This window comes from Malaclemys terrapin, chromosome 2 (assembly GCF_027887155.1).
Source record: "Malaclemys terrapin pileata isolate rMalTer1 chromosome 2, rMalTer1.hap1, whole genome shotgun sequence".
NCBI classification, from domain to species: Eukaryota; Metazoa; Chordata; order Testudines; family Emydidae; genus Malaclemys; species Malaclemys terrapin.
The window spans coordinates 204,548,914-204,567,045 of record NC_071506.1 but is presented as its reverse complement, the minus strand read 5'-3'; the positions used below and the strand labels follow the sequence as shown (position 1 = coordinate 204,567,045).

The 18,132-nt window shown below is 43.8% G+C and overlaps 1 protein-coding gene across 1 annotated transcript; it reads right to left on the bottom strand.

Annotated features, from left to right (window-relative positions):
- Positions 1–4,554: 4,554 nt before the first annotated feature.
- Positions 4,555–5,678, bottom strand: LOC128831858 (C-C chemokine receptor type 8-like). The gene has a single exon (XM_054018668.1). It carries the CDS (start codon positions 5,620–5,622, stop codon positions 4,555–4,557), a length of 1,068 nt encoding a protein of 355 aa, XP_053874643.1. The 5' UTR covers positions 5,623–5,678.
- Positions 5,679–18,132: the final 12,454 nt, after the last annotated feature.

Below are 18,132 nucleotides of genomic sequence, written 5' to 3'. Positions count from 1 at the left end.
GGGGGCAGGTTCAGCATCACAGGATGCAGGTTTCTCAATTCCATCATTCCATGGGCATCATACTAGGTTTCCAGCTGATTTTCAACTTCCCCGGATAACCTGCGAGCCAGCCATCCAGAGGTGAAAGTAAGCCGGTCCAGTCCGGCGTACTGGCAAGAGCCAGTACGCCGTGCCAGACTGTACCGGCTTCCGCAGCAGTGATTTAAAGGGCCCAGGGCTCCAGCCGCTGCGGGAAGCCCCAGGCCCTTTAAAGCACCGCCGGAGCTCCAGCAGCCAGGCTCGGGCAGGGAATTAAAGGGCCAGGTGCTCCTGCCGCTGCGGGGAGCCCCGGGCCCTTTAAAGCGCCGCCGGAGCCCCGGCAGCTTGGCTCGGGCAAGGATTTAATGGGCTCAGTGTTCTGCTACAGAGATCCCCAGGCCCTTTAATTCACCCCTGAACCCCAGGGCTCCCAGCCGCCTCTGACACGGCTAGCTCCAGGGTGATTTAAAGGCCCTGGGGCTCCCAGCCACAGCGGGAGTCCCAGGGCTTTTAAATCTTGAAAAGCCCCCACCTCTTCCGGTTGAGGCCAGGCCCCCGCTCTGGACTCGGCTGTAAGGGTAAGTCCTTTAAGTTACTTTCACCCCTGCAGCCATCTCTGCCAGAAAGCATGGATCCTGCACTGCCCTTCTGTATTGTTCTGTGAGTTATGAACACCAGGCTATAAGAGGAGTGCAATGGGGGTGGGGAGGGGCTATTCATCACCACGCTGACCCCAGACCCCTCCTTGTAGAAGTGACATGTCTGCAGCTGTGCACCAGAAAGCAACTACTTGCCTCCCTTGCCTTCTGCTGTGCCTGCCACAGCTCTTTGAGTTTTACACGGCACTGGTGCTTGTGTCCCTACCATAGCCCTTCCCCTCCATTCCCCAAGCAAGTTCCTGCGACTGGAGCAGAGCTGTACCTGCACATGCCAGGGGACGCATGCAAGGGAAATACTATCTCAGGGCTAAGGTGCTTAATTTTTGCACATCTGGGCTTAGCAGGTCATCTTCCATGCCCCCTCTGCGGGCTGGAGGCAGGGGAGCAAGGAGCAAGGATAGGTGCCCACATGACTCTACGTCAGTTTCCCCACGTGGGTGCAAGAAAGGGGTACAGGATAGGGATACAGGGTGAGGGGCGCAGGTGAGGGTGAGTGCTCTCTAGCTACGCAGCCAGTGCTTAATTTTTGCAGGGACTTGCTTCTTCTATAAGCTGCAGACAGCTGCTTCTCCGCTTTCAAGATCCTATGTTCCGCCTCCCCTCTGTATACAGAGAAAGGGAAGGTGATACAGATCAAGACAGGCAGCAAAATCCCCCATGCTCCTATCCGTGCAGTTAAAGCAGCCAAACAATTTAGGAAACCTCTCCCGATGGGCAGTCGGAGGGGGAGGTAGCTGCTTCTGCAAAGTAAGTCAGGAAGCCACACTGACCTACTGTGCTGAAGCCTTCCAGAGGCTTGGCTGCTTAAACAGCAGGGATCAGGGATAGGAGCATGGGGGATTTTGCTGCTTGTCTTGATCTGTATCACCTCTCCTTTCTCTGTATACCGGGCGGGAGGTGGGGAGGGAATATTTAGTCTTTCTTTCTACGGGGAGAGGGGTGGACTTTGCTGTGAGTTGGTCGATGTGACACTTTTGTCTCTTTGGGAATGGGGGGTTTTGTGTCTCTTTGAAGTACACGCAGGAATCTCATTATATCAGCATCTGATCGGCAAACATGGTGGACAATACAATTGCATCCTCCGATATAAAGTGGATATCCGTGGATTTGCAGGGCTCTAGTGCTCCTGAATTCTGCACAGTCCTCAGTAAGTTTTATATCATAATATATTAGCATTAAGAAGTTGAGATTATGTAATATGGAAATAATATATAAATTATATTATATAATGTCATATTCTCATCATAAGGGAATGTGCTCAATTTTGGTCACTTAATCTTTTTTAAAAAGGGGGGGGACATAGGAGTAGTGTATTATCATAAGTTTCAGAGTAACAGCCGTGTTAGTCTGTATCCGCAAAAAGAAGAACAGGAGTACTTGTGGCACCTTAGAGACTAACAAATTTATGCATCCGAAGAAGTGGGCTGTAGTCCACGAAAGCTTATGCTCTAATAAATTTGTTAGTCTCTAAGGTGCCACAAGTACTCCTGTTCTTCTTTTTGTGTATTATCATATTAAACTTTACTTTTTAAACATTATTATCTGTATTTATTTTATTGGTATTCACTGTTTGCATTTTGTGCAATTCACATAACAAATTATGAAGAAAATAGATAACTTGTTGCTGAAGAAAACACCCAAATGTTAAAATGTTTGAGTCTTTCCCCAAGACTGACTGTTCCAATGATCTGTCTATGGTTTCCTGTTTGCATCCCTACTCTGTTTTCTTCTGTCACGGAGAAAGAAATACAAGCATATTTAAAATGAAAAATATGGCTTCTAATTTTGAATTATTAAACCAAATTAATCTTTGTGTAACCCCGAGTGCCCGAGGGTTATTTCAGAGACAAATTTGATCCATGGTTTGTTTTCTGTACAAGGTATCGCTGATTTTAGTAAACCAAAGAGCCACTAATATCCACCAACCGGAGGTGCCTTCTGATCTATTGGGATGGGGGAGCAAAAAATGAGGAAAGAATAGAAAGGCATTAAAAGTACACAATCTATTTTTTTTAATAAACTGGGAAAGGAAAGAATAGAAAGACAGTAGAGGAGATGACAGAGATGAACCAAAACAGAAAAAGAAATAAAATGGCCCATTCTTTTTTAACGGTTTAGTATCACTGATATACAGTGTGTGATGAATGTTCAGTAAGCCATTGACATGCTGATTCTACCAGTCATATGTACCATCTTTAAGGCTTTAAAGCCTTAGGGTATGGCCACATAGCAATAGACACTTGCGGCTGGCCTGTGCTAGCTGACTCAGGCTCACAGAGCTCCGGTTGAAGGGCTGTTTCATTGCCGTATAGACTTCCAGGCTCAGGCCGGAGCCCAGGCTCTAGGACCCTGCGGAATGGGATGGTCCTTGAACTCGGGCTCCACTGCAAGCCCAGAAATCTACTCAGCAATGACACAGCCCCACAGCCTGAGCTCTGCGAGCCCCAGTCCCAGCCATGAGGTGTTCTTTGTTTTGTAGACATACCCTTAGCTATAATCCTCCTTGCCTTCTCATTTAGAGCAAATTCTGGAAACCTTTACTCATACAAGTTTTCTCAATGATGTAAATTAAACTATTCACAAGTAATTAATCTCAGGAGTAAGCATACTTCCATTACCCTAATGTTTATAGCAAGTATATACTATCAAAGACAGTAGAACCTCAGAGTTACAAACACCTTGGGAATGGAGGTTGTTCGTAACTCTGAAGTGCTCGGAACGCTGAATAAAACATTATGGTTGTTCTTTCAAAAGATTACAACTGAACATTGACTTAAGACAGCTTTGAAACTTTATTATGCAGAAGAAAAATTCTGCTATTAACCATCTTAATTTAAATGAAACAAGCACAGAAACATTTCCCTTGCCAATTTTTTTTATGAACTTTCCTTTTTGTAGTAGTTTACGTTTAATACAGTACTGTGCTGTATTTGCTTTTTATTTATTTATTTTTGTCTCTTCTTCTGCCTTATTGTGCACTTCTGGTTCCAAATGAGGTATATGGTTGACCAGTCAGTTCATAACCTTGTTGTTTGTAATTCTCAATTTCTATTGTACATGTTTAAGAATGGGGGCTATTAAACTCAACCAGAAAAAAAGCAGTATACAGCAGGAAACTTTTTTTTTAAACCATCAGTGACAACGTACATTACTGTTAAATCCCATTTGGTTTGGGGAACATCTCAATCTTTTGGCTAACCAGGTGTTTGGATAAATGAAAGTGCTATTTTGAGGTGCAGTATCACTGTTATAGAAATACAGGGAACAGAGGGAGTAATGGTGATGTTAGCTTAATACTTTGTACTTTATTAAAAAGAGTAAAAAAATAACTTTCTTGAGATCTGCTATACAAAATACAAAGCTGTTGATTAGAGCTTACATGTGCAAAGAGGCTAATTGAGAAATTGTGTGTGTGATGAACTAACATAAGGCTGGACACACTGTAGATTTGGGTAATTAGGATTTCTGGATAAAGGGAATTTGGATAATTGGAATTATACTATAAAACCAAGCTCATAAATTAGGTTGATAGTTACATGTCTTTATACATGTCCATAGGTCCCTGAGTACTTGAGTGACGTATAGGCTTAAAAATAATAATATTGATAACAGCCTGGTTCTCCTTGTAAGGTAGCATATTATATATATGAAGCTCAAATTAATACAATTAAGGACACTGAAATTATAACATTGTCTGAGCTTTTATACCATAGTCATTACTAGTGTAACAGAGAGCTTTAATTGAAAGCTAAGTCCTCCCAACTACAACTTGAAGTAATGTATTTACTGAGCTGCCTGGAGTATTTTCTTTCAAAGTCACTCATACTTATATCACACCAAATGCATCCTTGAATGGTTGAATTTGGCCCATTCTATTTTACAGGACAGGGTCAATAACAGAAGAACGCGAGGACTGGGTGCGCATAGAAGAGATACTATAGTGACTCGGAAAGACATTGTGGTCTTTGCAAATCAATAAGAATCTTGCATGTTTTCTGAATATTTCATGAAGGTATTTCTTGAACTTTTCACCCACAAAAGCGTAGATCACTGGGTTCAGGCAGCAGTGGATGAAGGAGATGGTTTCAGTCACCTGCAGGGACAGGTCTAGGCTTTTGCTCGTCTCGCAGTCATCTATGATGAGCAGGCTTCGCAAAGAGTCCAGAAAAAGCGCAATGTTGAAGGGTGTCCAGAAGAGGAAAAACACAACTACAACAACGAAAACCAGCTTCATTGCTTTATACTTGTTTCGGTTCACGCATCTCTGCAGATTTTTCATGATGCGGGAGTAGCAGAAAATGAGAGTGCCAAGTGGGATCAAGAGGCCCAAAACATTGACGTTGGAATTGGTGAAAAGTTTCCAAGTAGCCTTATTATCCTGGTAATAAGGAGCACACTTCACACTGCCATCTTCATTAAGTTCTTGGATAAAGAAGATATTTGGTATTGAAGCTAAAATGGCCACTGACCAAATGGCGAGGCTTATAACAATGCTGAGCAGGGTTGTTCGAACTTTCCGAGCGTACACAGCGTGGACGATGGCTAAGTACCTGTCTATGCTCATGAGGGTTATGAAGAATATGCTGCTGTAGAAGCCAATGTAGTAAACTCCACATATTGTTTTACACATTGCATTTCCAAAAGTCCATTGGTCTGAAGCATAATGAGCCAGGAAGGGGAGGGAGAAAACAAAAAGCAGGTCAGCGATGGCGAGGTTCAGCAAATACACATCAGTCATGCTGGTCAGTTTCTTGCAAAGTATCAGAACGCAAATGACCAAGCTGTTTCCCACCAAGCCGAACATGAACACCAGACAGTAAAGGACTGGAAAAAATACTGATCCAAAGATCTTGATGTTCTCTGTGCTGCAGACGGAGCCCAACTCAGGATAATAATCATCATAAAAAGTAGAGAGAAGATTGGACTCAGTTGAATTATTCATCATGAGTTGACCTGTTTAAGAGCACAGAATTTAATACAATCCAACAATCCTATTTTTTAGTAAGTATCTAGGCACAATTCTGCCCTGATACCCCACACAACCCCACTGAAGTCAACAGGGTTGCACAGGCTTAAAGGGGTAGAATTTGGTTCTGAGGACAGGCTAGCCTGTTCAGGTAAAGGAACACTTCGCCCTGTGACATTATCTAATTAAAATATAATCATGCAAATCATTATTTCTACCACAGTTATATACTTGCAACAAATCCTATAAAGGGTGTAACATATGGCCGGAAAGGGTTAAGCATCCTGCAGGCTAATTAACCCAGAGTCAGCCTGTAGAGATATGTTAGAAATGGTCATTAAGGCCATTTGATGCTAGATAGGCTAGAACTTTGAAATGGAAACCTATATTGTTAAAGTTAGGGGTGATACTAATTGTATATGTGTACTCATAAATGTTAGCCATGGAAACAGACAGTTTCTGTCTGTCACTATAGCTATGGATTCAGAGATGAAAGGGAATATGAACATTTAGATAAATCTTGAGTGAAATAACATCATTGTCTATATGTCTCTTTGAAGTTTGTGATATACTGCCTAATGAATAAATTGCCCTATGTTAATTTGTGTAACTAATTATTGGTGGTGTTTAGGAAGCAGAAGGTTACATCAAAAACCTATTGTTTGCCCAGGACAGAATGGTCAAGTGGATGCTAGAACACTGCATAAAAAGACCCTTGAGTCCTGATCCTGTCATCTCAGATCTCCTTGATGCTTCAACACAGAGGAAGCTTAAGCCACAAGATTGAGATCCCAGTGCTGACTGGTCCACCCTGAATATAATATTGGACATTGGACTATAACCTATGGACTAAAATCTAAAAGAGCTTTTTGCAACTATAAAGCTTACCATCTCTGCTATGAATCTGAACCTCAAGTATTGAACTCATGTCTGTACGTATATGGATCTTTTAACCATACTCTCTCTCTTTTCTTTTTAAATAAATTTTAGTTTAGTTAATAAGAATTGGCTGTAAGCGTGTATTTGGGTAAGATCTGGAATATGTATTAACCTGGGAGATAATGTGTCTGATCCTTGGGATTGGTAGAACTTTTTTATGTGATGAAATAAGTAGGGCTGTCAATTAAGCGTAGTTAACTCACGTGATTAACTAAAAAAAAATTAATTGCGATTTAAAAAATTAATTGCGATTAATTGTACTGTTAAATAATAGAATACCAATTGAAATTTATTAAATATTTTTGGATGTTTTTCTACATTTTCAAATATATTGATTTCTATTACAACTCAGAATACAAAGTGTACAGTGCTCACTTTGTATTATTTTTATTACAAATATTTAAACTGTAAAAATGATAAAATATATAGTATTTTTCAATTCACCTCATACAAGTACTGTAGTGCAATCTCTTTATCATGAAAATTGAACTTACAAATGTAGAATTATATACAAAAAAACTGCATTGAAAAACAAAACAATTAAAATTTTAGAGCCTACAAGTCCACTCAGTCCTACTTCTTGTTCAGCCAATCACTCAGACAAACAAGTTTGTTTACATTTACAGGAGATGCTGCTGTCTGCTTCTTATTTACAATGTCACCTGAAAGTGAGAACAGATGTTTGCATGGCACTTTTGTAGCTGGCATGAGGTATTTACATGCCAGATATGCTAAACATTCATAGAATCATAGAATATCAGGGTTGGACGAGACTTCAGGAGGTCATCTAGTCCAACCCCCGGCTCAAAGCAGGACCAATCCCCAGACAGATTTTTGCCCCAAATCCTTAAACGGCCCCCTCAAGGATTGAACTCACAACCCTGGGTTTAGCAGGCCAATGCTCAAACCACTGCCCATTCATGCTTGGGCTACCATTCCAGAGGATATGCTTCCATGCTGATGATGTTTGTTAAAAAAAACAATGTGTTAATTAAATTTGTGACACAACTCCTTGGGGGAGAACTGTATGCCTTCGGCTCTGTTTTACCTGCATTCTGACATACATTTCATGTTATAGCAGTCTTGGATGATGGCCCAGCCTATGTTTGTTTTAAGAACACTTTCACAGCAGATATGCTAAAACACAAAGAAGATACCAATGCGAGATATCTAAAAATAGCTAGAGCACTCGACCCAAGGTTTAAGAATCTGAAGTGCCTTCTAAAATCTGAGAGGGATGAGGCATGGAGTATGCTTTCAGAAGTCTTAAAAGAGCAACACTCAGATGTGGAAACTTCAGAACCTGATCACCAAAAAAGAAAATCAACCTTCTGCTTGTGGCATCTGACTCAGATGTTGAAAATGAACATACGTCGGTCCACTCTGCTTTGGATTGTTATCAAGCAGAACCCATCCTCAGCATGGACGCATGTCCTATGGAATGGTGGTTGAAGATGAAGGAACATATGAATCTTTAGTGCATCTGGCACATAAATATCTTGTGATGCCAGCTACAACAGTGCCATGCAAACACATGTTCTCACTTTCAGGTGACGTGAACAAGAAGCGGGCAGCATTATCGCCTGCAAATTGTAACCAAGTTTGTTTGTCTGAGTGATTGGCTGAAGTAGGACTGATTGGACTTGTAGGCTCTAAAGTTTTACATTTTTATTTTTCAATGCAGTTACTTTTTGTACATAATTCTACATTTGTAAGTTCAACTTTCATGTATGAGGTGAATTGAAAAATACTATCTTTTGTTTTTTACAGTGCAAATATTTGTAATAAAAAATAAATATAAAGTGAGCAATGTACACTTTGTATTCTGTGTTGTAATTGAAATCAATATATTTGAAATGTAGAAAACATCCAAAATATTCAAATAAATGGTATTCCATTAATGGTTAACAAGGCGATTAATCACCATTAACTTTTTAAATTGCTTGACAGCCCTAGAAATAAGATTTTCATTAATCTTCATCTTATCTAACTTGGGTAACTAGGTGGAGGCCTGAGGCTGGGTTGCTTTAAGGGAACTGTGTTGTTGGCTTCTGAGTAGCCAGTGAGGTATTTTAGAAGCTGTTTAGTGCTGACTTGGTAAATCTAAGTATTAGAATATCCACCAGCTTTGGGGATTGTCTGCCCCATTCTTTGCAGTTCACCCTGATTGAGTGACCTCAGCTGGCTCCCCCTGGGACTTTGGTCACACGCCCTCATATGATGCCTAAACCAAATTAAAGCTTTTTTGAGGTTTGAAAATATTTGGCTAGCTTTTGGGTTTCATTAGATTTATTTTTTGTGAGCATCTGCACTTTCAGTTATTATTGCCAAAATCCCATGAGAGAGGCTGTTCCCCAATGCTTAATTTGTACCAGGCCTGCCAGGGCTGTGTCCTGGCACCTCATAGCCCCCACACCTCTGGGATTGTCGCGTCATTTATGAAAGGAAAAAAAAATTACTTGAGCCCCAGCTCCTCTTTCATTACAAATAAAGCACTTCCATTTCCATGAAAATGAAAAGAGGAAATATTGAGAAGCCCATGAGAGAACGTCTCATGGGGTTTCCTACTCAGTTTTACCAGTGATGCTGCGAGGGAGACAGGCTAGCATTGGGGAGACACTGTATTTGTGACTGGGTGGTGTGTCAGGGACATGGTGTGTTTCCATGAGAAGTGGAACACCAAATAGTATGTTAGTGAGCAGAAGAATTTCGAGATTCTGGTTATCTAGAAAATTGCACTGAGGCCCAAATCCTGTCCCCAGCGCTCAGCCTGAATGAATGGTACTCAGGAGAATTCCCAGTCACTGTGCATCCTGTCCAGGGGGTTAAGGAGCCAGGGTTATTTAATGGTGCATAATTAAAGCAGCAATAAAACGGAGGTAGTGAACACGCCAAGCGCCCTATTGTTTATCATTTCCTTGTTTCTAAATTATTATTTTTTTTCAGAAAGGGTAGAGACAGCTGTGCTCACTGAGGACTTCACACATCCAGCCTGAGATTTCACACAAAGTCTATTTCAAATTATGAGTGGGAAGAAAAAAAAAAAAGCATCTGAATTTTTTTCTAGTAGGTGACGACTATTTTTCCCCAGGACTTCAGCCTTGCTAGTGCCATGCTATAATATGCGGCTTTCTAATTTACTAGAGATGAACAGTTAACTTGACAAATATATTTTGTAAATTACAAGCTCTGAACTCTGGATGTAATTATCTTTTCTTCTATAGCACGTGTGGAGGAGTTTCTATAGAGTGAAGATGTTAATTTGAACTCAATCGCTCTCTCTCATATAGGCAGAAACAAACACTGAGTCTGCAGTTGCCAAGTCTTGTCAAGCATTTTTTTTAAAACATGCATGGCCAAAATTTTCACATGTCAGTGCCCAAACCTATGTTTGTATTTAGGTATCTAAATAAAAGTAGCCATTTTTCAGAAGAGATGAGCATTGCTAATGTTCTTGAAATCAGTGAGAGTTGTCACTGCTTAGCAGCACTGCAAACCTGGTCATTTTTATTTAAATATACCTAAATATTGATGTAAATGCCTAATTTAAGGCAAATTTGACCTATCTAGCTTGTTTATTTTAATGTAATCCCCCAGATGACCCAGTCATCAAGGAGGGTCAATACAAACAAACCCGAGTCCGAATTTCCAAAGTCTCCTGAAGTTGCCTCATGCATCTAGTCCCAATCTGACTACAGAGCAGCAACGTATCATCTTGGTAAATAAAAATAAAGGTAAAGGCCTCGATTCTACACTGTGTTATGCTCGTACTGGAGAGTGGCAGCTTCAGGGAATGTGTTGCAGCTCCCTGATGCTTGGCCAACTGACCCCCTTAAACATTAGAACAGCAGGGGGCCAACTCTAACTTCTGCCACTGGTGTAAGTTACATCTGTGGCGGCTCAGGAGTAATAGAGGCTCTGCTCCATCATGTCCCCTGCAGTCAAACCAACTGCTGTTTTCGTGCCCTTATATAAGAATGGGAGGGGAAGGGGAAACACAGTTGATGAAGAGGGCAGCAGACTCTCCTCTGACAGTTTTCCAACCACTTGAAGAGTTGGGGGGAAGCTCCACCAGCTCTCTCGCTGGTCATTTTAGTGCCATTTTGTACCACACTGCACAAAGTGGGCCTACTGGACCAGAGAATCGAGGTCCGAGTGTCAAGAGATGTGCACTATAATGTCAGGGTAGATCGAATGTTAAGGACCTCACCTATGGAGGGGTCATTTTCCATTTATGTGGGAGCGCTCTAGAATTCCTGCCCTTAGGGTGACAATTTCAGGGAGCTAAACTCAGGAAGACTATTAGGGCCTGATTGTCAGATTAGCTGAGCACCTGTCAGGCCCAGCGGTGAGGATCACCGTTGAGGATCAGGTTTGAGTGACCTTGAACTTGGGTGTGGGACAGAATGCTGAGAACCAGCCCTGGTCACTGCAAGCTGATATACAGCAGCAGCTACTCCCAGGTGTGATGAATCCTGTGGCAGGGAACAGCAGCTGGGCAGAGGTGCTAGACCTCTGTAAGATGAGCCTGCAGATGACTCCAATGCATGTTGATGAATGAAATTGTTTTTAATTGTTCACTTTATTAATGTAACTTCATAAGTAAAGTTTTATGAATGAAACAACATTCATTCATGAAACCGGTTACCCCAATAACTGGCTAATTGACAATTAAGATGCTTGTTAAGAGCCATAGCTGTTCAGCCAGCTGCCTTTGTAAGTTTCACTATCAATCCAATTCCTGCTTAAATCACTGAGACTTGCACTGTTTCAGTATTGTAACTTCTGTTCACTGTTTGCCATTCATTACACTTGTCTACTTCTGTTCACTTTGCCATATTGTAATTCAAACTCCATTTTAAAACGCTTACTCCATTTTGTAAGGGCTTGCTGCAACCTTCATTTTTGCAAAACCCTGCTGTAGCCTTATTAGTTTAGGTTAGATGTGTGAATGAGGTATGTATGGATGATGGAATCAACCTCCAGCGCCAGCCTGTCCTGATGAAATAAAGTTCAAACACCAACGGCTGAAGATGCAGACAACAGCCCTAACAAAGTAAGAAAAGTTCACCCTAAAGAGAAAAGAACAAAGATACAATAGGAGGAAGATCAAAGCCAGGTCCAAGGCTGAAAGTCACGTCTGCTATTGACGGGTGATCAATCACACCGAACCCAGAGGCAGCGTGACACAGAAAGACCTATAGAGTCTGGATTCAAACTAAAGCCTACAAAAAGGATGGGTTAGATGGAAGACTTTGGAGGGTAACATTCTGCTGCCAACATGGAAGGGCATTGGTGCATGCCCAACAGAGACGCAGCCCTTCCTTGTGCCCGGCTTTCCTGGCCAGTTAGCCGGCACAAGCTACGAACCCAAGCTGCAAAATCAAGCCACGGACTCAAGTTATGTTCAGGACTGGTAACTGTACAGCAGCTGCAGAACATCTGATGGATGTGTGTGTGTGTGTCGGGGGGGGGGGAAATATGTGTATGTATGTAGGTATTAGGTATCAGTTATTGGTAATAAATTGTGTTATCATAATAAATGTGGCATCTTTGTCTTGCCCCCTGAAACGATCTTGTGTAGTTTTGTCTGCATAACAATGTTTGGTCACTTTTGAAAGAGTAGCTATGAGCACAGATTGGGAGAAGGGAACCTGGGCCCTATGGCTACACCCTGTTTGACATGGGACGCTCAGGTGACCAACCTGGCTCTAAATGACAAGCAGGCACAGGATTATGATGTGGTTAAGGTGGCCATCCGAGATTGGGTGGGCTGGAAAGGTGGCAGAGAAGAAGAGGGCAGAACCTAGGATGACTCCAGCTGGCTGTCAGGGTATCATCTATTATCAGTATGGGTGACAAGGACACATAAAAAGGGGGTGCCCATCTATGGAATGTGGGTTTGCAGAGTTCTGCAATTGGGCCAGGAGTTTTGGACGTTGAAGGGGAAAGAAACTACCCACAGTTTGTGTAACGCTGGGGAGGAGCTGTCAAAGGGGTCTAGTTGACATTGCTTCAGCCTGCTCATCAGTTAAGAGGGAACCAGTGAAGCCCCACTGGATGCTCCCGGGAGAAAGGTTGTGGCTCAAATGCATCCATGGAGATAAGAAACTCTGCCCCATGGCCGAGGTACCTCTGGAAGTTCAGGGGAAGTTTAAATGGAAAGGGGTTGGGGTGGTGGTGACCATATCCCACCCCATTTCACTAGGCACTGACTGGAGCCCCTTCCCATTAGGGAATCAGATGGGGATCCGGGGACCCCGTTGGAAAAAAATAAAACCATCGGGGAAGGGGAATGCAAAGCTAGACATGGGGGAATGGGGTGTGGAAAAACATTAGAGAAACAAAAGCCAGGTAGAAAGGGACGGGAGGACCCCTAGAGAAAGTGGGGGGAAAGGAAGAGAGGATAGAATTAGCCTTGCAGGATAAGGATAACCAGCGTTCACAAGCGGGGGTTGGGCAATCACTGGAACCATGCCATCTGAACGATGGGAGGAGGGACAGTAGGAGCAGTTTGGAGGTCTGGGAGAACAGGAGACCCTGGGTAACCAGGAGGGCAAGAGGTACCAAGAACCCTGCCACAAAACAAAGGGGGCAAGAGTGGGGAGAGTATACCACTGGGTTGTCCCAGCGTGGAGACCTATGGGCTGAGACAGAAAACCAATGGTGGTTTTTGCCAGTGGAGAATGAGCAAACGCCATCAGGGGACCTTGGAAGAGCACCCTGGGGGCAAAAGACGACACCAGGAGAGCATCACATCCAGTAAAGGAGTAAGAATCCAGGGAAGGAGGAACTTTTCTGCCAGACAAGGGGGGAGGTATGGGACAGTGTGAGAACCAGCAGCTGAACCAGCACTCTGGTTACTGTAAGTCCAACTAATTTCCTTGGAGAAGGGCCTGATTGAGGGAAGCTCGGGTTAATCACGAGATCAGTCTGCGCTGGGGAGAGTTAAGGCGCTAGTTAACCCATTAACTGGAAGAGTAGAAAGGCACACAGGACGAAAGTGCAAGGGGGTGGGGGAAGAGAGGGAAATGCTAGCAAGACCAAGGTAAAAGGAAATCCCTTAGTGGAGAGATATCTCTCCTTTATGGCAAGGGGTCCTGATGCTGGTATGTCACTGTAAAGATAGTTGCTACATGGGACTGTAAAAGGTGGTGTTTACAAACCAGAGGCGTTAGAGCCAGTAGGAGAGAACATGAGCAGAGACTGGTGTCCAGGATCCGGGCAGTGTGAGTGCCACTGAAAATCAGCTCGCTTGCCGCCTTTGGCACACGTGCCATGGGTTGCCTACCCCTGTTCTAAAGAATATTGTGAGAGATTGGATGTCCTTTCTTGCATACCAGCAGCACTATCTTCAATTAAAGACAATTCTTATTAAAGATTAGCCAAGCCACTCATACATTCCGTTTTAGGGTATGACGACACTACAAATAAAAGGTGTGTTGTGTTCTTTGCTTGGGTTAGCTCACCTGGATTAAAACAGCAGAGAAGACACAGCAACTTGTGTTAGCAGCTCAAGTTCAAGCATAGGCTCCCTCATACATTTTAACATGAGCTGCGATTGCCAGTATTCACTGCTGTTTGAACCCAAGTTAGCTAACGTGAATTAGTTAACCCAAGTTAAGAACCCCTTTTTGTTTAATATGTGTAGACACACACTTACTCGCTCTCTTCACCAGCATGCACAAAATCACATGAAGCAGCCATAGAACTGAATAAATGAAGCACAACATTGATCCAAGTACTATCATAGCATTTGCCACAGCAGATCCAGCCACTTGTCCATCAGTTCCAGTAACCTGCCTCCCACATTGCTAAAACCTGGTAGAAAACACCACATAAGGCATCCAGCTACCTGTGCAATCAAACTGTATCTGTGAGTTTTCTCTTAGCCATAAGGAGGTATCATTTTATGTTTGTAATTTTAACTTCACAAAATATGCTAACTCCTGCTCCTTTTCTGATACTTTGGGTACATTGTTCCACTGACACTATTGACACTGAGGAGAATACATTAATTATTAGGCAGCTGGCTGTAATTTTTTGCGCCCCCCTACCATCCATACTTACCTTTGCAATTGAGGTTTTTCTTTCAGTGCCACTTCATAAATGAGCTCTTTATCTTCACACTTAAAAATTATAAAGTCGTCTTCTTCCTTTATCTATTACTTGAGTACCACAGCTATAGAATTGGGATAATAGCTATCCAAATAAGTTATCTTTTACTCTTCAGCAGTTAGAATATAAATACTGTACCGATTTGACTAAAGAATGTGAGTGTGCACCTCAGAATCACACCTCTGTCTGTTTAAGATCTTGCAGATAATTTTGCTCACTAGCCAACCTCAGAAACGTCATGGGAAGTAGTGTTTTAACTCATTTTCCGCAGGTGTAAATGACACCCACAAGGTGCTGGCCCATAACCTTTGTGGCTCCCTTTACTCCACACTTCCCCCCCCCACACACACACCCAACAGTCTCTACAAGAGCTCTGCTGTCCTTGCCCATTCCATTAAAGGGAGGCAGAGCGCAGTATTTGGTGCTGGGCTCCAAGACCGAGCCTCTCCCCCTCCTCCCCTCCGATTAGATTATCTGCATTGTCCAGTGTGAGGTGCTAATAAAGAGGTAACTGAAGCCAATGATACTCTAAATAGTCCAGATAGTGCAAAGGACAGAAAGTCTGTTCTCTCGGTGGAAGCATGTGTAACTCCCCCTTTCCTCCCTGGGTTACTCGGGAGCAGGCAACACTCACCTGTGTGCCTGGACGCCTGATGATGTTGACATTAAAGGAGATCCTGGGTATCCCAGTGGTGATGTTGGATAGGTGGGTATCCTCTATCCACCCCTCTGCTGCAGTCCCTTTACTCCTAAACACTCAGTGGCGTGCCTTGGGAACCTCCAGGAATAAACCTATTCTAATAATAATAATAATCTGTGGGATGGGTCTAACTCAAACATACCAATTATAAGTAATATACATCCAAGATACTTAAATTTGAGTTTTCACACCTTTCCTTAACAACTTAAAGAAACAGGATATAACAGACTAAAATTAAATGTCACTACTAATTTAAATCCATGGGGGGCAGTTGAATAAAATCAAATAACAAATATAGGATACAGTGATAAATGAAACTTATGTAACTGGTATTTACACTGCCACCAGTTACCCCACCCCAGAGTGTACACTCCTCTGGGTTTCAGAGTCCTAGACACTTGCTGCGTGGGCACACTTCAAGATCTGCAGCTGGAGACAGCACTCTGTTGGTTCTGTGTATCAGTCCAGCCAAGGCAACAAGCTGCACAACTCCTCTGATAACTGGAGCTGGCCCCACCAAATGTCAGCAGCTCGGGGGCCTGGTTCAATGGGAAGATCACTCTGCCTCTCCTCAGACTCAGTCTCTCTGCTGTGCCCCTTCCCTTGCAAGTACTTTCCCAAACAAGAGTGGGGGTTACTCACAGTTCCTTCACGGCAGGCCCACCTCCGTCAGCTCCAGGCACAGCAATAGTCTCTCCCCGGCTCCAGTGAAGCCACCAACCATCTCTGAAGCTTCCTGCTCGATCAAAGCTCCTGCAGGCTCTCAGCAGCAACTTCTGGCTTCCTAGCGGTAGTCAGCAGCAGCTCCTAGTGTGTATAATACTCCTGGGGGAATTCGGCACCAAAAATTAAAAATTCTGTGCACAATATTTTAAAATTCTGCAAATTTTATTTGTCAATAAATAAATGTGGCTCCAGCATGGTAGTGGGGAGCACAGGCCACTGGCTGCATAAAGGTGGTAGATCACCCTGAAGCCTCCACCTCCTGTGGCACAGGGACTCAGCAGTGAGGCTGCACCTGACTCTGACACAGTGCAATGGCCTGGCCTGCCCCAGAAACACCCTGGGGCCCTGCCCCTCTGCGCCAGGCGCACTAGGTGTGGGTGGGCAGGCTCAGCCCAGCAGGATCCCCAAGTGTGGAGGGGGTTGGTGTGGGGTGAGAGGTTTCTGTGGGGGGCAATCTGGGTGCCGGTGGCTCAGTGGGAGATCTGGATGCCCAGGGGCTCGTTGGGGGTTCCGGGTGCAGGGGCAATGGGATTCTGCAGGGGATCCAGGTGAAGGTGATCGGGGCTCAGCAGGGGCGGTCTGTGTGTGGGGAGATGGGGCTCAGCAAGGGGGTCTGGGTGCTGGAGGAATGGGGCTTGATGGGGTGGGAGTCCAGCTGAAGCTGGTTGGGGCTCAGTGGGGTAGCCATATCCAATCCACGATCTGCAAACCTGGTGAACATCACAACAGCTTCGGATGCGGATAGCCATGGATTTGCGGGGCTCTACTTGTTCCATCCCTTCAGGCGGGCAGAATTCAATGACTGTTAGTGCTTTTGCTGTGTCTGGATCGCTGCTCTTCTCAGGCTCATTGCAGGGTACTTCTGTATTCAGCTGCCAGCAATGAGAAGAGACCTTGCGATAGCCACGGAACATATTTTATGGCAGTTTTAATAAGAAGGTGAACAAGGCAATCATAGTTTGCTGAGATAGGCTTAATATGATGTATCCCGTTTTCAGCTTCTACGGTAAATATGCAACCCCGTTCACTTTGCGGAAATTCTGGTGTGGTTTCAAGCATTGATTTAGTCAGCAGAACTCCAAAGCCAACATGTAGAATAATGGGGCAGTGTTAGCTGCAAGGAAAGTTTCCAAGCACTATTCGTGAAGCTCACAGAAGTACCTTGTAATTCTCTTTCATCAGAAAAGAGAGGTCAGGGTTATGTTCAGTATTCCGTCTGCCTGAGCAAAAAGTCCCAGGCTGCGTAGGTGAATGCCTAAGAACTTAGCCGAATGTGTGACTGGAGTGTGTGAAAGAGAAAAATCAATATTGCCGCCATCTGCCTAGGCCCTCGGTGGACATGATGGGTAATTATGCCTGTTGCTATGAAAAGGAACGTATGATATTATCCTTCTGCCAGGTGGAGCCAGAAGCAACCAGGCTGGGTTCAATATCGAAGGGGTCCTTTCCATTGATACAACACAGAACTGGCTCGAACTCTCACCCAGTAACCTGGGAAATTTACATACCACCCCATGGCGCCTCTGAGAGACAATACTTCCCCACTCGCAAGCAGAGTCTGAGTGTAGAAAAGAAACTTAATAAAAGGAGGGAAGTAACTCGGTGTTAATTTGGGAAAACATCGCAAATAGGGTTCATAAACATAAACCATGAGTAAAAGACCCACCCCTCAAGTAAGTTGGGCAGTGTCCTTTTCCCCTCAGGTTCTTAAGTCCAGCAACCCAAAAGTTCCTTTCATGTGCCCAACTCTTCTCTGCACCCCACTCACAGTTGCTGTCCTTGGCCAGTGCAGACCCAGAGTTCAGAGATGCATCTGCAGATTTCACCTTCTTCCCTGGGTGGGGTAAAGGGGTACCTTACTTGCTCTGGTGCTCAGGCACTCGCTCGCCGCCCCTCTCTGCTACTCGCCTATTGACTCCTTCTCTCTCTCTTCCCCCTCTTCTCCCAACAGGGGAGGGTTTAAAAAGGTCTCAGGCAGCCCTTAGTTGGAATCAGCTGATCCTAAT